General features: G+C 47.1%; 1 protein-coding gene across 2 annotated transcripts in view; it reads right to left on the bottom strand.

The window, feature by feature from the left end:
* Positions 1-1,349: 1,349 nt before the first annotated feature.
* The window catches only part of FBXO31 (F-box protein 31), a 54,876-nt gene continuing 33,783 nt past the window's right edge, over positions 1,350-22,442 (bottom strand). For both annotated transcript variants that reach the window (XM_082269590.1, XM_082269591.1), the window contains 5 exons: positions 14,335-14,409; positions 14,134-14,243; positions 10,738-10,891; positions 6,035-6,393; positions 1,350-2,151 (listed from right to left, as the gene is read on the bottom strand). In XM_082269590.1, coding sequence (XP_082125716.1) covers positions 1,929-2,151; positions 6,035-6,393; positions 10,738-10,891; positions 14,134-14,243; positions 14,335-14,409 — 921 coding nt within the window. In that variant the 3' untranslated portion in view covers positions 1,350-1,928. The remainder of the gene's footprint in view (positions 2,152-6,034; positions 6,394-10,737; positions 10,892-14,133; positions 14,244-14,334; positions 14,410-22,442) is intronic.

Raw genomic sequence — 22,442 nt, 5'->3', positions numbered from 1 at the left:
TAATCAGTGGCGGCTGGTGCTCCATGGGCCGGGGGGGGGGGGTTGTCATCAGATGGACCACACCATACCCCCGGGCCACACCAGCTCCAGCCCGCACACCTAACCCCCTCCCCCAGTCGCCAGCTCACGCGCCTTGGGGAGGCAGCGGCGGTGGCGGCTTCCCCCTGCGTCTCCTCCATGGGTTGGGCTTCCCCTCCCTCCTCCTCCTTGGCCAATAGCATGGCCTCTCCTTTTGCCCAATTGGGAAACAGGTCTCAGGACCCACTTCCTGATTGGCTAGGAGGAGAATCAGTGTGGCAATAGCAAATATTAATTCGCTATTGTCACACAACTGGGTGGGCTCAGGGCACAGTGCTCTGCGCCCCACGCCCACCTTTTTTTGAAGCCTATTAAAGCCTCTGGCTCTAATCACGTGCTTAAAAAAAAAAAGAAGAAAAATCCCCTATTGGAATCCGTGTGTCTGGCGCCCTGCATGTAGATTAGGGGGCCGGACGCATGGATAGGGGGGCGGCGCCCCTATGCCCCCAATGGACGGGCCGCCACTGTTCGATATATATTACTTTGTTGTTCAAGCCACTTCTTGTTAAAAGGTGACCCCACTCCGGCGCATACGCCCCCTGGTGGAAACTAAATACACTCATTTTGTACACAGGCATGGTCTGCCCTTGTAAAAGCTGGTCCTAGGCAACCATGTGCAGCCGATGCTGATGTGAGTGCATATAAACAGGAAGTGGCTGAAAAGTGGCAGGAGGAGATCGGCAGCACTGAAAAGGAGGAAAAAAAGCATTCTAAAAAGTAAAAGGAAACCACATGGCAACTGTTTATCGTACATAGTGCTTTAGCAAACTAAAGGTCATCCAGTTAGGTCTACTGTAACAAATACAGTATATACCGTAGTACCCTACCCACATGACTGAGGTACGACGTATTGGCGCAGTAGCATCAGAGGGCTTAAAATACACCCAAACCTGGCCCGGCCAGTAGAGCTTTTGGAACCTTGCAGTTTGGTGCCAGTTCAGCCTAATTACATCATCATCTGATTGTTTAGTTATCGCAATCAGGAAAAATGTAAAGAAATTATTTTTAATTCTTTTACTAGACCAAATGAGGATTTAAAAAAAAAAATAAATAAAAAATATTTCACAGCTCTGCCTCACAATTTGTATTATTTTGAGCAAAACAGCACGATCAAAGATTAGATTAAATCTTCAAAATTGATACAAAACTGATGTATGGGCAGCCACAAAGTAACATTTTATCTTCTGTATTCCAGCTGCACACAAGAGCGACATCTTGTGGCAATAATTGGTACTGCTAGAAGTATAAATGAACCCATTATTATATACAAATTAAAAAATATAGATTTTAATTTTAAAATCTAAAATTTAGCTAGTGCAACGTATAGATGGAACCGCCTGGACTTTTTTTTTTTTTTTACTGCCAATTAAATATTGCAATAGACCATTACTTTGTTGTTCAGGGTAAGTTACTTTTTTTGCCATTTAGCTTTACCCACACCCCCGCTTGTTCCTGCTTTCAGACGGATGTACAAAAATAGGACCTGGTTTATCCTGCCCTGATAAGGTGGGATCATTAATATATAAGTTAGGTATATATTTATATATTATTACATAGGGTAGGCTGATTATATACATGTAATAAGGTTTTTTTTTTCCATTTCCCTTGGTTTTCATTGTTTTTAAAAGCATCACTTTCAGACTCTTTAGTATCCTATGGAAACATTGCAATGCATTGCAAGGCCTGTCAGCGCACCAAGGATTAAAGAGTACATGCATTGTTTTTTTCTGCCATCCAGGAGGTCACCATAGTTGCTTGTTGAGGTTGGGAAAGGGGGGGGGGGGGGGGGGGAGTCAGACCTAGACAGTGAAATGACCCGAATTCCGTTAAGCTTCTCCCACCACACTCCCCTAGGTTGTCCATAGTCGCATAACTCGCAGCATTTCATCGAAGGCCTCCGGTGATGGGGGCTGAGAGTTCTGAAACTTGTCCGTCATGCGGCTGTACAGGCTGAAGGATTTCAGCTCCAGCCATATGAATCCGAAACGGTTGTCGTCAAAGAGGATGAAAAGGCCAGGTGTCCGCTCCGGGCTGCTGAATCCGTGGCCGGCTATGAGACCAGTTCCATAAAAGCTTTAAAAAGAGGCAAAAACAGAAAACTTTGTTAAAAAAAAAAAAAAACACACACTGACAAAATAGAATTTATTTTTCACAGATGATCTCTGACCCACTTTGGTGCCTATTAGGAAAATCTGCCAAAGATAATAGAAGGCCACCTAAGCGAAAAAAATCTTATTTTATAAACAGATGTTCCGTGATCTCTCTATTTACTATCCGCATTTAAGCCCTGATGAATTGGAGTCTGAGTCTCGGATCACGTTGGCTTTTTCTTGTGACCTTGTGTGCATATAAGAGTGACTATGCTTACACCATATCTATGGCACTTTCATTTCCCCCACATTTTGCAATCTACTCTGGGGATCCCCAAGGATATTCTGGTTGATAGAGAGCTGCCTTGAAAATTGTGTCCCTACCAACACACCTATAAAAGGATAAAGCAGGGAATGCAGTGCCAACCGAGAGCACTGGGTAACCCAAGGATGTAATTGGGCAGTGGCAAACCCTCCATTGGGGGCTCCCCCCATCCATGCGTCCGGCCCCCTAATCTACATGCAGGGCGCCGGATGTATGGATTCCAATGGGGTTTTTCTTTTGTTTTTCAAGCACATGTTTACAGCCAGAGGCTCCAATAGGCTTCCAAAAAAAGTGGGCTTGGGGAGCAGAGCACTGCGCCCTGAGCCCACCCCGTTGTGGGACAATAGCGAAGAAATATTCACTATTGTCACACGGATTCTCCTCCTGGCCAATCAGGAAAGCGGGTCCCGTTTCCCAATTGGTCGAAAGGAGAAGCCATGCCATTGGCCGAGGAGGAGGGAGGAGACGCAGGAGACTGAGGGGGAAGCCACTGCTGCTGCTTCTACCTGCCCTCCACATGTCCAGGGTGAGTGAGCCGGTGTTGTAAAATTTCATCGGACCCGTGAAAATTCCGGACCCTCGTCACTTCCGGTGACGCTACGTCAGCCACCAGCTGTTGCGAGCCCCGGTACGCATGCGCCCAAGACATTTTCCAGGTCCGATGAAATTTTAAGACTTTGCTAACAGCTGACTGAGAGGAGGAGGAGGGGCTGAGGTAGGACGACAACACCGCCGCGGGAAAATTTTATAACACCGCCGCATCATCGAGCAAGGAACATGTTGCAGAGCTGACTTAGAGGAGTTCTCTATTACTTTCCATAGAGAATGCGGAATTCACTTCTATGTGAGGGCGGAAGTCTATGGACCTCAGGCGGAGGTATGTGTCAGTAAGGGCGGAAGTATCAGGAGAACAGGCGGAAGTGGCTCTAAGTGCGAAAGTCTAGGGACCTCAGGCAGTGTTCTAAAATTATATATATTCACTTCCTTCCCGCCTCCTCGGAACAGACAGTCCCCTCTAAGTCAGCTCTTGATGCGGCGGTGTTGTAAAATTTTCCCGCGGCGGTGTTGTCGTCCCACCTCAGCCCCGCCTCCTCTCAGTCAGCTGTTAGCAAAGTCTTAAAATTTCATCGGACCTGGAAAATGTATTGGGCGCATGCGCACCGGGGCTCGCAACAGCTGTTGCTCCAGCTGGTGGTGACGTAGTATCACCGGAAGTGACGAGGGTCCGGAATTTTCACGGGTCCGACTAAATTTTAGAACACCGGCAACTGGGCGGGAGGGTATGGTGTCTACCGACACCCCCCCACCCCCACCCCATAGAGCATCAGCCGCCACTGTAATTGGGCACTTCGAGAGATCTGCTCTATGGACCCAAGTCTAATCTAGAAAGGTAGAGTGAGTTTACAGATAGAGTTTAATGTAATATTTACACATTTTGGGAAAAGGTGCATGTTTATACAACTTGAAAACTTAAAGCGATTGTAAAGGTAAAGATTAAAAAATTTAATAAAAAAAAATAAAACATGAGTATATGTACCTGCTCTGTGTAATGGAATTGCATAAAGTGGCCCCCCAACCTCCCCTTCTCGGGTCACGTGCCGGCGCTCCTGGCTCCTCCTCCCTGTCCAGTGCCCCAATTGGAAGCCATTTCCCATGTGGGCACTCGTGTGTGCCTCGGCTCTGTTCCCCCCCCCCCCCCCCCCCCACTTCGTCACTGGCTTTGCTTGACAGCACTGGGAGCCAATGGCTTCTGATGCCCCAGCAAAGCCAGCGAGACCCAGAAGGGAGGAGAGAGAAGAGTTGCAGATGACCACAGCGCTGGGTCAAGTGAAGGCTCAGGAAAGTATAAGAAGAGGAAGGGGGGGGGGGATGCTGATGCATAAACATTTTTTACCTTAATGCACGAATGCATTAAGATAAAAAATGTTTAGGCTTTAAAAACCACAAAATAATAAAATCAAATGTCTTCATAAATTTAGGCCAAATTGTATTCTGCTACAAAAAAAAAAAAAAAAAAAAAAAAAAAAAAAAAAAATCGCAATAAGCGTATATTAATTGGTTTGCGTTAAAGATTTAGTGTCTAAAAACTATGGGATATACATTTGAAAATTGATCAATCCTGATGTACTGATGGCCTATCTCATTTCTTGAGGCCCTAAAATGCCAGGATAGTCCCCCAAATGACCCCTTTTTGCAAATTAGACAGTCCAAATTATTATGTAGGAGGCGTGGCGAGTTTTTTGAAGTTGTCCTTTTTTGGAAAATGAGTTAACCAATTAATGCCCGCGCTATAGCCGAAAGACGGCTACAGCGCGGGCCTAAAATGCCAGGAAGAGGTACCCGGACCGCATTCCAGCCCTTTACCACGTGATCAGCTGTCAGCTGGTCCCCCCAAAACTGTCAAAAATGTCAGTTAGGGGTCTGATCTGTCTGCCGCAATGTCGCAGTCCCTCTAAAAATCGCTGATCGCTGCCATTAATAGCAAAAAATAAAACAATAAAAATTACATAAATCTTTCCAGTAGTCAGTAGATGCAATAACTTTTGCGCAAACCAATCAAAATACGCTTATTGCAATTTTTTTTAACCAAAAATATGTAGCAGAAAACAAATTGGCCTAAAATGTAAAAAAAAGTTGATTTTACAATTTTCTTTGAGAATGTCATCTAGCAGAAAGTGAAAAATATTGTTTTTTTTTCCAGAATTGTCTGTCTTTTTTTGTTTATATCGCAAAAAATAAAAAAAAAACGGCACAGGTGATCAAATACCACCAACAAAAAGTTTGTGGGAAAAAAAGGACATCAATTTTATTTAGGTACAGCTTCGCATTATCGCGCAATTGTCCGTTAAAGTAACGCAGTGCCGAATTGCAAAAAAAAATGGCCTGGTCATTAAGGGGGAAAATCCTTCCGGTCCAGAAGTGGTTAAAGAAATGCAGTGCCGTATCGCAGAAAAAGGCCTGGTCATGAAGGGGGGTAAAAGTGGTGAAAGAAGTTCTTGACCCTTTCCAAAAAACGCAGCTGTTAAAACAGGCATAGATGTGAACGTGTCCCATAGGAAACATGTTAAATAGACTGTAGTGTGCTTCTGCAAAAGGCGCCAATAAATGCATAGGTGTGAACAGAGCCTAAGGCCCCTATCACACGGGCGATCCGATTCGCCTGTCAGTTTTTCAGGCGGACCTGATCGAATGCCCCATGCATCCCTATGCGGCAGCGAGTGTCAGCAGAGACATGTCCACTGACACCCGCTGCTATACGATCCGATCCTGTCCGTGAAATCTGGACAAATAGAAACCCTATTTTCCATCCGTCTGGCGGATCGGATGAGAACGGACAGGCGGTCGGTTCTCATCCTATCTCCCTATAGAGAACAGCAGGGATCTGACAGCTCAGTCTCTGCACATAGAGCGGAGACTGAGCTGTCATCCACCTGTTCAGCGGGGATCGGTGAATCGATCCCCCGCTGAGCAGAACGGAGTCCGTCTGACGGCGCATTGTGTAAACGGAGTCAAAGCCATTCAGCATAGCGCACGTCCTCACCAAACTCTACAGCTGCGGGGGTATTCGCCATTCCGTGCCATCACCTCCTCCGGGAGGACAAACGCTTGCAGATCCTGAGGTTGCTGCTCCTCGTTCTCGCTGGCGTCTGGTCCATTGGCGGCGTTCTCCTCCGCACTGGCAACGGGCGATGGTGCCTGCACAGGTTCCGCCCTGCCGCTGCTCCCAGCATCCTCCACACCTCCCGCCAGCCGCTGCTCCCTACTGATCAGGTCCCGGATGTCCAAGACGAGTCGCGACAGTTCGGAGAAATTGCGTAGCTGCTCTATGCTGGGAAGGCGCATCGGCCGGGTCAGGTCTACTTCCAGGGTCGGCTGTCCTGCTGGGACATTGGGGTCTCCCTGAATACAAAGAGAACAAATTCATCATGTATGTCCGCACCTTTACAGGACCAATACACAGATTATAAAATATACATTGTACTATAAATATACATTGTACTATACAGTGCCTTGCAAAAGTATTCGGCCCCCTTAATACTTTGTAGTGCCACCTTTTGCTGCGATTACAGCTGTAAGTCGCTTGGGGTATGTCTCTATCAGTTTTGCACACCGAGAGACTGAAATTTATGCCCATTCCTCCTTGCAAAACAGCTCGAGCTCAGTGAGGTTGGATGGAGAGCGTTTGTGAACAGCAGTTTTCAGTTCTTTCCACAGATTCTCGATTGGATTCAGGTCTGGACTTTGACTTGGCCATTCTAACACCTGGATATGTTTATTTGTGAACCATTCCATTGTAGATTTTGCTTTATGTTTTGGATCTTTGTCTTGTTGGAAGACAAATCTCCGTCCCAGTCTCAGGCAGACTCCATCAGGTTTTCTTCCAGGGTCCTGTATTTGGCTCCATCCATCTTCCCATCAATTTTAACCATCTTCCCTGTCCCTGCTGAAGAAAAGCAGGCCCAAACCATGATGCTGCCACCACCATGTTTGACAGTGGGGATGGTGTGTTCAGGGTGATGAACTGTGCTGCTTTTACGCCAAACATAACGTTTTGCATTGTTGCCAAAAAGTACGATTTTGGTTTCATCTGACCAGAGCACCTTCTTCCACATGTTTGGTGTCTCCCAGGTGGCTTGTGGCAAACTTTAAACGACACTTTTTATGGATATCTTTAAGAAATGGCTTTCTTCTTGCTACTCTTCCATAAAGGCCAGATTTGTGCAGTATACGACTGATTGTTGTCCTATGGACAGAGTCTCCCACCTCAGCTGTAGATCTCTGCAGTTCATCCAGAGTGATCATGGGCCTCTTGGCTGCATCTCTGATCAGTCTTCTCCTTGTATGAGCTGAAAGTTTAGAGGGACGGCCAGGTCTTCGTAGATTTGCAGTCTGATACTCCTTCCATTTCAATATTATAGCTTGCACAGTGCTCCTTGGGATGTTTAAAGCTTGGGAAATCTTTTTGTATCCAAATCCGGCTTTAAACTTCTCCACAACAGTATCTCGGACCTGCCTGGTGTGTTCCTTGTTCTTCATGATGCTCTCTGCGCTTTAAACGGACCTCTGAGACTATCACAGTGCAGGTGCATTTATACGGAGACTTGATTACACACAGGTGGATTCTATTTATCATCATTAGTCATTTAGGTCAACATTGGATCATTCAGAGATCCTCAATGAACTTCTGGAGAGAGTTTGCTGAACTGAAAGTAAAGGGGCTGAATAGTTTTACACGCCCAATTTTTCAGTTTTTTATTTGCTAACAAAGTTTGAAATATCCAATAAATTTCGTTCCACTTCATGATTGTGTCCCACTTGTTGTTGATTCTTCACAAAAAATTACAGTTTTATATCTTTATATTTGAAGCCTGAAATGTGGCAAAAGGTCGCAAAGTTCAAGGGGGCCGAATACTTTTCGCAAGGCACTGTAAATATACACATTGTACTATAAATAGGACCTCCGCCCTTCCCGCCAGTCTTGCACAGTTGTAGCGGCTCCTCTCCTTGACTGAAATGGCTTCCTCTGATTTCACTGCACACTGTGAGCTTCTGACAATGTGCATTAGAAGCTGCAGCAAGTCAGATAGAGACCACCTCATTTCCCGACTGGAGGACTTCCAGCATCGTCTAGCTCTTTCCTCTCCAGCCTGACTGTCCTTGGCCCGCCCCTTTCATTCATTGGATTCCAGATCTTTCAATCATGGAAGCTCAGCATCACATGTGGGCGTTACTTAGTGAGGTCTGTATGCAAATACAGATCACCCACTAGATTAACCCCTTCCCTGCCAGTGTCAGTGTAAGGAATCCCCTCTGCTCAAGACTGACACCCGCCCTGCAAGGCATTTTAATATTTGCATACGTCCTATGAGCCAGCCCACACCTAGCATTAATACTGAGGGCTCCTGAGAGGAGTACTGAGGCAGGGTGCTGTGATGGTTTCAGGAAGCTTTGTACAGCACACTGCTGGCCCCTCCCACCAGCCATGTTCTGCCTACATTGCATAGAGAAGCACAGAGACCCAGTGGTTATATCATGGGTTCTAAAATAAGGTATGTTTGTGAAAATGGAAATATTTTAGGTAAAAATTTAATTATCATGCTGATGAAAGGAGAAGGGAGGAACCAGGGAATGCAAAATATAGGCATATTCAACTTCTGCTTTATAGGTCTTCCCGAAGGGTGCTCAAAAATATTTGTCCTCCCTTACATCAGAGTCCCCTTTTAAATGATAGCTTTCCCTTACCATCAGGGTCCCCATCAGACTCCCTGCTTTCATCAGGGTCCCCATCAGACTCCCCACTTACATCAAGGTCCCCAATGGAGTTTCCCTTACATCAGGGTCCGCATCAGACTCCCTGCTTTCATCAGGATTCCCATCAGACTCCTCGGTTACATCAGGGTCCGCATCAGACTCCCTGCTTTCATCAGAGTCCCCATCAGACTCCTTGGTTACATCAGGGTCCCCATTAGAGTCCCCATCAGACTCCCTGCTTTCCTCAGGTTCCCCATCAGACTCCTCGCTTTCATCAGGGTCCCCATCAGACTCCCTGCTTTCATCAGAGTCCCCATCAGACTCCCTGCTTTCATCAGGGTCCCCATCAGACTCCCTGCTTTCATCAGGGTCCCCATCAGACTCCCTGCTTTCATCAGGGTCCCCATCAGACTCCTCGGTTACATCAGGGTTCCCATCAGACTCCCTGATTTAATCAGGGTCCCCATCAGACTCCCCGCTTTCGTCAGGGTCCCCATCAGACTCCTCGCTTTCATCAGGGTCCCCATCAGACTCCCTGCTTTCATCAGAGTCCCCATCAGACTCCCTGCTTTCATCAGGGTCCCCATCAGACTCCCTGCTTTCATCAGGGTCCCCATCAGACTCCCTGCTTTCATCAGGGTCCCCATCAGACTCCTCGGTTACATCAGGGTCCCCATCAGACTCCTCGGTTACATCAGGGTTCCCATCAGACTCCCTGATTTAATCAGGGTCCCCATCAGACTCCCCGCTTTCGTCAGGGTCCCCATCAGACTCCCTGCTTTCATCAGGGTCCCCATCAGACTCCCCGCTTTCATCAGGGTCCCCATCAGACTCCCCGCTTTCGTCAGGGTCCCCATCAGACTCCCCGCTTTCGTCAGGGTCCCCATCAGACTCCCTGCTTTCATCAGGGTCCCCATCAGACTCCCTGCTTTCATCAGGGTCCCCATCAGACTCCCTGCTTTCATCAGGGTCCCCATCAGACTCCCCGCTTTCATCAGGGTCCCCATCAGACTCCCCGCTTTCGTCAGGGTCCCCATCAGACTCCCCGCTTTCGTCAGGGTCCCCATCAGACTCCCTGCTTTCATCAGGGTCCCCATCAGACTCCCTGCTTTCATCAGGGTCCCCATCAGACTCCCCGCTTTCGTCAGGGTCCCCATCAGACTCCCCGCTTTCTTCAGGGTCCCCATCAGACTCCCTGCTTTCATCAGGGTCCCCATCAGACTCCCCGCTTTCATCAGGGTCCCCATCAGACTCCCCGCTTTCATCAGGGTCCCCATCAGACTCCCCGCTTTCGTCAGGGTCCCCATCAGACTCCCTGCTTTCATCAGAGTCCCCATCAGACTCCCTGCTTTCATCAGGGTCCCCATCAGACTCCTCGGTTACATCAGGGTCCCCATCAGACTCCTCGGTTACATCAGGGTCCCCATCAGACTCCCCGCTTTCGTCAGGGTCCCCATCAGACTCCCTGCTTTCGTCAGGGTCCCCATCAGACTCCCTGCTTTCTTCAGGGTCCCCATCAGACTCCCTGCTTTCATCAGGGTCCCCATCAGACTCCCTGCTTTCATCAGGGTCCCCAGAGTCTCCCTTACATCAGATTCCCTAACAGAGTCCTCCCTTACATGGCTGTGAGGTAAGTAACGCTAAATAATGGGAGGGGCTTACCTCTAGAAAATAGCAGAGCTTAGAGAAGTTAGGCGAAGGTTGAAGCATGGATACATTGTTTATACATGGAAATAATACTACATTTTTATTTTATTAGATTATTAAATTATTATAATATAGTAAATAATATTATTACTTTATTATAAATTATTTGTATAATGATATCATATGGTGCCCGCTAACCAAACATACAGACATGAAGAAATGAAATACTGTCTGTGTGTGGCCACCCCTCCCCCTCCTCATGGGCTGAAGCAGGATAGAAATCCAGCTCTTTTCCCAGAACCCAATATTCTTCCTTATAGAAAAACACGCCCGGCTCCCGCTCACCGTTATTTTCGTGGCCTTGGCAGTCGTCCCATGGAAACTCAGCATGACTATCTCTAGGCCATGGCTTCCATAAGTGCCCTTGAAAAAGCCAGGCTTTACCAGATCATCCGGCCGGCTAGGTGGGTGATAAATCCGGCGGTAAGTAAGGCAATTGCTGCAAAGAGACACAAAAGAAAAAGAAAGACAGGATAAGGCAGTGCAGGCTGCTGCCCAGGGCCGGAAGAGTTCAGGAATACAGCGGACCATCTACTACTTTGTTGTCCACAAATGTCTGACGCAGATCAGCCCCTGCTTGCCAAAAAGTTACAATTCAAAGACTGATCACTAGGGGGGGGGGGGGGTGGAGACTGAGGTAATGCTTCCCCTGCTTGCAGCAGACTTATTGACATCATTTCAGCAGCGCATGTAATAGCAGCGCACAGGTGACAGGTCCTCTTTATGGAGACACTGGGGGTAAAGAACAAAAATAATGTATTTTTATTTTATTTATATATATTTTTTTCATTATTTCACTTCATTGCTATCACAAGGGGACTAACAAGCAAGCCCCCTATGTGATAGCATTGGTCAGGTGACCGGTCCTCTTTATGGAAACATTGGGGGTAAAAAAAAATGAATTTGATCTATTTTAAATCATTTTTTACACTTTTTTTTTTCTTTACTTAACTCTATTGCTATCACAATGGGCAAACAAATATCATATAAAACCATATGTAATAGCATTGGACAGATGACAGGTCCTCTTAATGGAGACACGGGGGGGGGGGGGGGGGGTAAAAAACAAAAATGTATTTTTTTATAGAATTTTTTTTTTTTTTTTAACATTTCTTTCTAAATTTAACGTTGTTGTTATCACAAAGGAAAAACAACCCCCCATATGTAATGGATAATACATTAGCTGTAATGGAGGACAGGGGGAAATTGGTAGTCTAATAGGCTAACAAGCCCCCTATGTTACTGCATTAGGTAGTTGATCGGTCATTTTTATGCAGACATTGGGGGGCCCCCAATGTCACCATGAAGAGAGCCTGTCACCTGCCCATTGCAGTAACATAGAGGGCTTGTTAGCCTTTTAAACTACTAATTTTCCCCCTGTCCTCCAATACAGCTAATCAAGCACAGGTCATGCTTGATTAGCTGCATCCTCTGCTCCAGTAGCCAAGAAATGACAGCTGTGAACCCGGAAATGGAGTAATACACATCTCTTCTGGATTCATTATTCTTAAAGGGGAACAAATGTGGAAGCCATTTCCTGCTGTCTTGGGCAGTTGGGCACCCCAGAGGAATGGGAGGGCCTGGGAAGCACTGCACGTACCGGTGGCGGGGATCATAAACGGGGTCACTTTAATTTGAAAGCCCTTCGCTGTCTCTACAAATCAATAGCAAGCTTAGGGCTGCTGCTGCCTGCTTTAAACCCTTGTATACTGCACTGTTTATAAAACGTACCTTGGTAGAAAATGGGTTAATGGTAAAAGGTGAAGCTTTTCTGATAAATTAAACTGTTGCTGTATATTACGATTGGTCAGAAATGTATTCATGGAAAGTTACTGACAGGTCCTCTTTAACCTTTCACCCAGCTTGATACAAACAGCCACCAGAGGGAGCTCTTACAAAGCCGTATATGAAATAGAACAACGCAAATATGGATCAGAAGTGCCAGTCCTATCAGGAACTATCCATAGGTAAACCTTATAACAGCTGCAGATGTGACTCACCGAAAACACATCAACATCCCCTTTTTAATAGAAAATTCCCAGAAGAATTTAGTGGAACTTTACTCTCCCAATGAACATTAATTATTTCTAATCCTCGCACTGTTGGCATTAGTAAATAGATAGGAAAGTATATTATATTTACTTGTTTTAAACTTTCTTTTTTTACATTTCTTCAGTTACTTTCTGGTTTACTGCCTAGGCAATAAAGGTCATACATCCCAGGAGTCTTCAGGAGGGGTTTTCTCAGCCTTCTCAGGTCTCTATGATCATTTCACAAGTCCCTCCCCCAACAGTTAGAAAACACTCCCCTAGGCGCAGGGCTTTTTTTCAGCAGGGAACGTGGGGGAATGCAGTTCCGGCACCTCTAGCACTGAATGTATGCCATGACAAGGGGTGCTGGAGGGTCTACTGATGCTGGATCTATTGATGCTGGAGGGGATCTATTTTTGGATGACAATCTATTGTTGCTGGTGGAGGATCTTTTGATACTGTGGGTTAATTGTTGCTGGAAGGGATCTACTGTTTGGGGAGGGGGTCTACTGTTGCTGGCAGCTAGAGAGCCTATTGATGCTGGCTGCTGGAAGATCTTTTGCTGCTGCTGGGGGTCTATTGCTGCTGAAGGGGTATATTGCTGCTGGCTGTGAGGGATCAATTTTATTGCTTTTCTTGTTTTTAATAACCAAATTCCATACATTCCACTAAAAAAATTATACTTGGCTCTATATTCTCTAAAAGGGGCTGTATTGGAAGCTGGGTAGGGGGCGGATCCAAGTGTCGGTGCTCAGAGGTGGGTAGGGGGTGGAACCAAGGGCTAGTGCTCGAAGGTGGGTAGGGGGCGGAGACACAAAGTAACTTAGAAAGGGGAGTTCCTGCACCTATTCTCTGAGAAAAAAAGCCCTGTCTAGGCTCACACTTAACCCTTTGATCACCCCTGGGTTAAGCCCTTCGCTGCCAGTGTCATTATTACAGTAACAATATTTGAATAGATGCATATTTTTAGCACTGATTACTGTAGTAATGTCACCGGTCCCCCCCCAAAAATGTCAGTTAGGGGTCCGATCTGTCTGCCGCAATGTCGCAGTCCCACTAAAAATCGCTGCTGGCCGCCATTACTAGTAAACAATAAATAAATAAAAATTACATAAATCTTTCCCCTAGTTTGTAGATGTGATAACCTTTGCCCAAACCAATCAAAATACGCTTATTTTGATTTTTTTTTTCTTTACTAAAAATATGTAGCACAAAACAAATTGGCCTAAAAGGATGAAAAAAATTTGATTTTAATTTTTTTTTTTTTTTTCAGGGAATGTTATATAGCAGAATGTGAAATTATATATATATATATTTTTTTTTTTTTTCTTTCAGAATTGTCACTTTTTTTGTTTATAGCGTGAAAACTAAAAAAATAAAAAAAATCGCAGAGGCGATTAAATATCACCAAAAGAAAGCTCTATTTGTGGGAAAAAAAGGACATCAGTTTTATTTGGGTACAGCGTCGCACGACCGCGCAATTGTTGGTTAAAATAACAGTGCCGAATCGCAAAAAATGGCCTGGTCATTAAGGGGGCAAATCCCTCTGGTCAAGAAGTGGTTAGAAATAAATTAAATAGTGTTTTTGGTTTGTAGTGCTCAGATGTAAAGAAGAGCCACATTAAATTTTTCCCAATGTCCTCTCACTTACTCATATTGGCAGATGTAGATGAATTTCATCAGGATAAGCTCCTGCATGTGTTCGTGGAAAATATCGTCTAGCGTCCTCCCTAAGTCATCTCGCAGCCACGTGCGAAATTCCTGCAGCAAAAAAATAAAAAAGCGTAAGATCGGTAATACATCAATGTGCAAGGATGGCAGCTGACCGAGCGATGACAGGTCCTCTCCTTACCTCCTGCCGCCCTCCGGACATCCGGTGGTAGTCGGTCTGAAGACATTTGGTACAGAATTCATCCTTATTCACCATCTGTAGCGACAAAGTGATTGGTCAGAAACGGCAGAAACACATGTCATAAATTGATAATAAAAAAAATAAAGACATGGATGAGTGAGTTTGGGGGGGGGGGGGGGGGAGGAACTCGACTGGCCTGCACAGAGTCCGGACCTCAACCCAATAGAACACATTTGGGATGAATTAGAGTGGAGACCGAGTCAGGCCTTCTCTCCAACACCAGTGCCTTCCCAGAAGAGTTGAAGCTGTTATAGCTGCAAAGGTTGGGCAAACTCAATATTGAACCCTACGGACTAAGACTGGGATGTCATTAAAGTTCATGTGTGTGTAAAGGCAGGCGTCCCAATACTTTTGACAATATAGTGTATATGCAATCTGAGCATTGACAGCAGAAAACGTAGGTCAGGTCTCCCTAAGGTGTCCTGTAAAACACAAACACACGTATACTCTGTGTGTGTGTGTATAAGTATGTATAATATATAAAATAATAATTTATTATATATATATTTTTTTCTTTTTTTTGCAGAATGATTGATTTATTTCTAATAATTATCATCAGCAGAGCTGGGAAAAGGAGTGGGCAGGAATATATAATATATATATATATACATACACACATATGCATATATATATATATATATATATATATATATATATACACATACATACATACACATTATATATATATATATATATATATATATATATATATATATATATATATATATATATACATACATACATACACACACATATATTATATATATATATATATATATATATATATAGGCAGGAATATATATATATATATATATATATATATATATATATATATATATATATATATATATATATATATATATATATATATATATATATATATATATATTCCTGCCCACTCCTTTTCCCAGCTCTGCTGATGATAATTAGGAATAAATCAATCATTATGCACAAAAAAAAAAAAAAAAATCTATAATCATAATGTATTCAGAAAAATAAATACAAGCTCAAAAGATCCTTCCAGAACGTGCTTTTGGTGAGCGCGCCTTTTCAAATACGCCTGTAAACGTCTATGTGTTCATGGCCACACAGGCTTACATAGAGGTGCTTTTACAGGCATTAAAAAAAAAAAAAGATGACTGCCTGTGTGAGCGCCATGTTTTAAGTTCTGTGTGCCTGAGGCCTATGTATTGTTAACAGCACCCCAAATGCAGTGCGTTTGTGGACACCAATCACATGCTACCATGCAGTTTGGTGCAGTGCATTTTTTGAAGTAGTGCAAGCACCACTTTTTTCCGAGTCCGGTGCGTTTTGCAGCCCATTCATTGGAATGGGCGGTTTAAAAGATAATGCACGGGAACACACACTTTCCCGTGTGAACGGCCCCCCATCTCTCTCACTCTAACCATTACATGCTTTTATATAAAGTTTTACAGAATTATGTATTTATATTTTATTAATTATTATCCCTGATGAAGGGGACTGAGCTCCCCGAAATGCGCCAGCTCTCCTAATCTTTCAATTCACATACCAACTATTTAAAAGACTGTGGTGGTATGGTACTGGTACTTTTGTTTGGACACAGGCTCCCTCCTGATGGTGTGGAGTTCTCTCATTCAGTTTCACCACTCTGTGACTGGACAGCAGTGTTCATTTCGTTAACCACTTCAATACCGGGCACTTTCATCCCTTCCTGCCCAGGCCAATTTTCAGGGCTCTCAAATTTTGAATGACAATTGCACGGCCATGCTACACTGTACCCATATGAAATTTGTATACGTTTTTTTCACACAAATAGAGCTTTCTTTTGGTGGTATTTAATCACCGCTGTTTTTTTTTTATTTCTTACAAAAAAAAAAAAAAAAAAGACAAAATTTTGAAAAAAAAAAGTTTCTTATTTTCGGTGAGTAAATTTAGAAAATAACGGAATTTTTGTAAAATCTTACCTGTAAAATTCCTTTCTCTGAGTCCTCCGACAGTCGCCGCCCCTTCATATTCATCACAATAGGGTTATTGACCTTTGCTCCGTAGGAGTAGCTAGGCAACAGAATATGTTAATATCAAAGCTTTTAGCATACCCCACCCCCAGGGGGTGGTCCCCTCAGTCAATACCCTCCTGCTTCCTGCATTCCTACCTCAGTTTCAGTAGCATAGCAGTAGAGTACATAAACAAAACCCCAAAAGAGGGGCGGGGGCGGCGACTGTCGGAGGACTCAGAGAAAGGAATTTTACAGGTAAGATTTTACAAAAATTCCATTTTCTCTTACGTCCTCCGACAGTCGCCGCCCCTTCATATTCGTCACAATAGGGACGTCCCAAAGCAGTGTAGACATGAGGGGTGGGAAAAAAAGCAGCCGCGCCTAAGGCAACGCAATACCCACATCAGAGAAAGGAACCTTACCAAAGGAAGGAAACCAACTGGGCAACATGAAAAAAACTTGCTCAACAGGAACAACAACCCAGGAAAGAACAAGTAACCTAGGGGTAAAAATACCCCAACAGCCAAGGACCCAAACAAAGGACCCTAAGGCACTGCCGCACTAAGAACTTTACGGCCAAAGGAAGCATCTGCCGATGCCTGAACATCCACCTTGTAGAATTTTGAGAAGGTGTGAACGGACAACCAAATCGCCGCCTTACACACCTGGGCCACAGAAGCCCGATGATGACAGGCCCAAGACGTACTCCGAGATCTTGTAGAGTGCGCCTTCACAGGCATGGGGGGGAACTTTCCCCTTCAAAGCATAGGCCTGTTCAATGACCTGCCTGATCCATTTGGCGATGGTAGAAGCCAACGCCGCCATGCCCTTCCGAGGCCCCTCTGGAAGGACAAATAGAGAATCCGTCTTGCGAAAGGGTTCAGTCGATGACAGGTAAACCCTGATCGCCCGAACAACATCCAAGGAATGCAAAGCCACTTCCTTTGGATGTTTTGGCTTTGCGCAAAGCGAAGGCAAGACAATGTCCTCATTGAGGTGAAATTCCGAAATCCTTTTTGGAAGGAAGGACGGGTTAGGTCGCAAGACCACCTTATCCAAGTGAACCACCAAATACGGAGATCTGCAGGACAAAGCAGCCAGCTCCGACACCCTACGAGCCGAGGTGATTGCCACCAAAAAAACGACCTTCTTGGACAACATAGACAACAAGATCTCCCTGATTTTTTCAAAGGGAGCATGTTGCAATACGGACAGAACAAGATTCAAGTCCCATGGAGGCAAAGGCTCCCTCCTAGGAGGGACCAGATGCCGCACCCCTTGAACAAAGGTGCCAACCAAAGAATTAGATGCCACAGGGCGTTGAAAGAGAACGGCCGAAAGAGAACGGCCAGAGCAGAAATCTGACCCTTAATCGTGGCCAACGCCAAACGATGGTCCACGCCCGTTTGAAGAAAAGCCAACACCCTTGATACCGAGTATGAGCGAGGGGAATACCCCCTGGACTCACACCAAGCAAAATAGGCCTTCCAAGTACGGTAGTAAACCTTCCCCGAAGAGGACTTTCTAGCCTTGAGCAAAGTGGGAATGACCTCAGGGGAGAGACCCCTATCCTTCAGGATCTGGGTTTCAACAGCCAGGCCGTTAAAGCCAGCGACTGTAAAGCAGGATGGAATATCGGCCCTTGAGACAGTAGATCGTCTCGAAGAGGCAGACGCCATGGAGCGTCGACCGCCAGATTCACGAGGTCTGCGTACCAAGACCGGCGAGGCCAGTCTAGTGCCACTAAAATCACCGTTTTCGGTTCCGAGGCCAACCTGCGAAGGAACCTGGACAGCAGCTGAATCGGTGAAAAGGCATACATCAGACGATACTGATGCCAGGGCGCCACCAACGCGTCTGAGGCGTCTGCCCGAGGATCGCGCGTCCTTGCCACGAACCTTTCCACCTTGTTGTTCAGACGAGACGCAAACAGGTCCACATCTGGGGACCCCCACTTCTCGCACAACATCAGAAAGACATCTGGGTGAAGGGACCATTCTCCCTGGTCCAGGGTCTGGCGGCTCAGATAATCCGCCTGCCAGTTCTCCACCCCCGGAATGTGAACAGCAGATATTGCCGGGACGTGCGTCTCGGCCCAAGATAGAATGTCGGCTACTTCCCGAGCCGCTCGGGCACTCCTGGTGCCCCCTTGGTGGTTGATGTAGGCCACCGCTGTGGCATTGTCCGTCTGCACCCGAACCGGACGGCCCTGCAGCCTGTCCGACCAACGCCGAAGGCAGAGATTTATCGCTCGCAATTCCAGAATGTTGATCGGAAGGGAGGACTCCTCCTCCGACCCAAGTTCCCTGGGCGGACAGAACGCCCAGAACACCACCCCAGCCCGACAGGCTGGCATCCGTGGTGATCACTGTCCACGAGCAAGGGCGAAAGGACTTGCCCCCCGACACCGCCGGGGACTGGAGCCACCACAGAAGGTCCCTTCTGGTGCGATGACTCAACGAAATCTGGAGATCCAGAGATTGCGGTCGTCCGTCCCACCTGGCCAGAATCTCCCTTTGGAGACCCCGCGTGTGAAACTGGGCAAAGGGGATCGCCTCGAAAGCTGAGACCATCAGCCCCAGACACCTCATGCACGTCCGGAGGGACGAGCACTGAACGTCCCTGAGGGACCCGACTTCTTCTTGAAGCTTCCGTTGCTTGTCTTCCAGCAGGAAGACCTTCGCCTGAACAGAATCCAGGATCATTCCCAGGTAAGGAAGACGAACCGACGGACACAGCGTCGACTTTGGAAAATTTATCGTCCAACCGAACTCCTGCAGAGTCTGCATCGTGATGGACAGGTCGCTCACCAGACCCTGACTGGTCGCAGACCGAACCAGAATGTCATCCAGATACCCCAGGATCGAGATGCCTTGGGCTCTCAACAAAGCCAGGACCGGCGCAAGCACCTTGGTGAAAACCCGCGGAGCTGAGGCGAGACCAAAGGGCAACGCCACGAATTGGTAGTGATCCTCCGCAATGGCGAATCGAAGGTACTGCTGGTGACCCTCGAAAATGGGAATGTGAAGGTACGCATCCTTCAAGTCGATGGAGGCCATGAATTCCCCCGGAACCAGGGCAGCCACCACCGAGCGCAGGGATTCCATGCGGAACTTGCGAACCCGCACAAAGCGGTTCAGAGCTTTCAAGTCCAGAATCGGACGTACCTTGCCCTCCTTCCTGGGCACAGTGAACAGATTTGAATAGAATCCCCGAAATCTGTCCCAATGAGGCACCGGAATCACCACTCCCTGAGCCCGCAGGTCCCGCACCGCCAGGTGCAGATCCCGCAAGCGCTCCGGAGACAGCTGAAGATTTGAGGGAAAAAATCTGCCCGCCGGCCGAGAGAGAAACTCGATCTTGTATCCAGATCGAACGATTTCCTGAACCCACCTGTCCCGAACGCGGGCCAGCCAGGGTTGAAGAAAACCGAGCAAACGTCCCCCCACCCCAGAACTGGGTGAGGGCGCCCCTTCAGGCCGCATTGTTATGGGCAGCGGACCCGGACTGGCCGGACTTCTGCTTATCTGCCCACGGCTTTTTCTGGGAGCCTTGTCCCTTGAAGGGCTTACCCTTATAGTGCGACCGAAAGGTACGAAAGGACCCCTGAGAGGGTCTAAACGAGGCATTCTTCTTACTACGAACAAACTTAGACTTGTGAGTCTGGGGCAAAAGAGTACTCTTACCCCCAGAAACACCCTTTATCAGAGTATCCAAAGATTCGCCAAAAAGGGGAGAGCCCGCGTAAGGCAAATTAGCCAAAGTTTTGCGAGAAGATTGGTCAACAGACCAACATTTCAGCCAGATCAGGCGACGGTTCAACACCGCCACACTCTGCAGACGCGCAGCCAAAGGGACCATATCTAGGTCCGCATCACACAAATACATGACACCCTGATGAATCTGATCCACCATAGCCAAGGTCGACGGCGAAGCAGAGTCAGCCACCAGAGTGCGCCTAAGCACCTGCGTCCAATCGGCAATAGCCTGGGCTGCCATAATGGAAGCAAAAATAGGCTTCAGCATAGAGCCCGCAACCGTATAAGAGTGACGGGCCAGAGACTCCAATCTCCTGTCCGTAGGGTCCCGGAACACCGGGATATCCTCAGCAGGAATCGCAGTGGATTTATTCAAAATCCCCACCGCGTGATCCACCTGAGGCGGCACACACCAACGCTCATCAGTAGCTGGTGTAAAAGGATAACGCAGCTTGAACCTACTCGGCACAGCAAAAGGCTTCTTTATGTTGCGCCATTGCTCCTCAACAGCGCGCTGAAATTCCGTAGAGCAAGGAAAAACCTGCGACGTTTTGCGTTTTCTCTGCGTCCCATAAGAGGACATCAAAGCAGGAGGACACGGTTCATCCTCCAAATGCAGCGTTTGTTTGATAGAAGCAACCAACTCATCCATGAGTGCAAGCTCTTCAGACGAGCCAGGGGGAGAATTATCAACCCCTTCCACCTCAGCATCCCCTTCAGACCCCGCAAGGTCTAGAGAAGAACGAGACCCTGAGAAGGGCACACCAGCCATAGCATCCCCATCGCCCTCTGAATCAGAGGAAATGGACACTCTGGGCCTTTTTGTGGATCGATCAGCCACCAGCATCTGCACCTGAGCAGAAAGGTTAGCCACAATAGTAGCCAGATCAGCCCCCTCGGGGGAAGCAGCAGCAGCCCCCTACCAAGGAGGGAGGAAACTTGCTTTCCTGAGAATCCATGCCCCAGTAACTTAGGAAAAAAAGGAGTACTGCCCCTTTAAGGTCGCGGCGATCGTAGCCCACCGCACTCACAAAACACACTGACCCACCGGGCTAGGAATACAAGGCAAGGAATACAGGAATGGAAGGTAAAGCCTGGAGAGGTCACACAGGCTGCTGCATCGATCGCTGTCCTCAGAGCAAAAGGAAGTGATGCGAGACTGACCGCCCCCATAAAGCCTATGTAAGGCTACACAAACATGGCCGCCGGCCGAGGCTGTAGAGGCAGAAACACTGACATGTGGCCCGCGCGATCGCCGCCAAAATGGCGCTCTCACCACACAGGATCGGCCACCACAAAACTGTCACAAAAAAATGGCGGACCACAGCAGCGGTCGCCGCACAGTGTGCCCACAACATGTCTCACAATCATGTCCTTCACAGCACACAGCATGTCACACAGCCCGTTACACAGAGCAGAGCAAGAGAGCCCCCCCCCCCCCCCCCCCCTGCAGCCCACAGAGAGCAGCTATACTGACAGGGAGCTCAACAATATGCACAGACATGCAGGGTCCCACAGTCCCAGACTGACACCCAAGACAGACAGGTCCCCACACAGAAATACACTTACCATCCGGATGGCGTGGGGAGCCTGCACAAGCGATCAAACCGCTGCACTAAGGACAAGGAGAGTCGCAGCCAGGACGCAGTGGAATTGCGGTGCGAAACCACATGGCGTCCAGTGAGGTAGCCACCTCACCGCAGCATCCTTGCAGCGAACAGGGATGGGTCATTCATATTTGCCAGGGAAACCTAGCTGAACGCTCGATGGCAGGCTGGGAAGCCACTGGCCCTGAACCCCGGATAACCAGGGAGGCCAGCCCGAGACCCAGCACCGCACAATCATCTTCATCAGAAGATCTAACTAGAGCTGAAAATAAACAGCTAAGTAAAGAAAGAGAAAAAAACTCCAAATAAAATCAAAAAGAGAAAAGAAGCTGAGACTGAAAAGCCCCAGCACAGGAAACGCCTAACCTACTCCTGAGCTAGACAAATGAAACTGAGGTTGGAATGCAGGAAGCAGGAGGGTATTGACTGAGGGGACCACCCCCTGGGGGTGGGGTATGCTTAAAGCTTTGATATTAACATATTCTGTTGCCTAGCTACTCCTACGGAGCAAAGGTCAATAACCTTATTGTGACGAATTTGAAGGGGCGGCGACTGTCGGAGGACGTAAGAGAAAAATCATTTTTCTCCTACACTGATGTGCGCTGATGAGGTGGCACTGATGTGCGCTGATGAGGCGGCACTGATGGGCACTGATGAGGTGGCACTAATATACCGCACTGATGGGCACTGATAGGTGGCACTGA

The sequence above is a fragment of the Pelophylax lessonae genome, assembly GCF_965119305.1.
Source record: "Pelophylax lessonae genome assembly, chromosome: 10".
In the NCBI taxonomy this organism is placed as follows: domain Eukaryota; kingdom Metazoa; phylum Chordata; class Amphibia; order Anura; family Ranidae; genus Pelophylax; species Pelophylax lessonae.
This window is presented reverse-complemented; position numbering and strand designations above follow the sequence as displayed.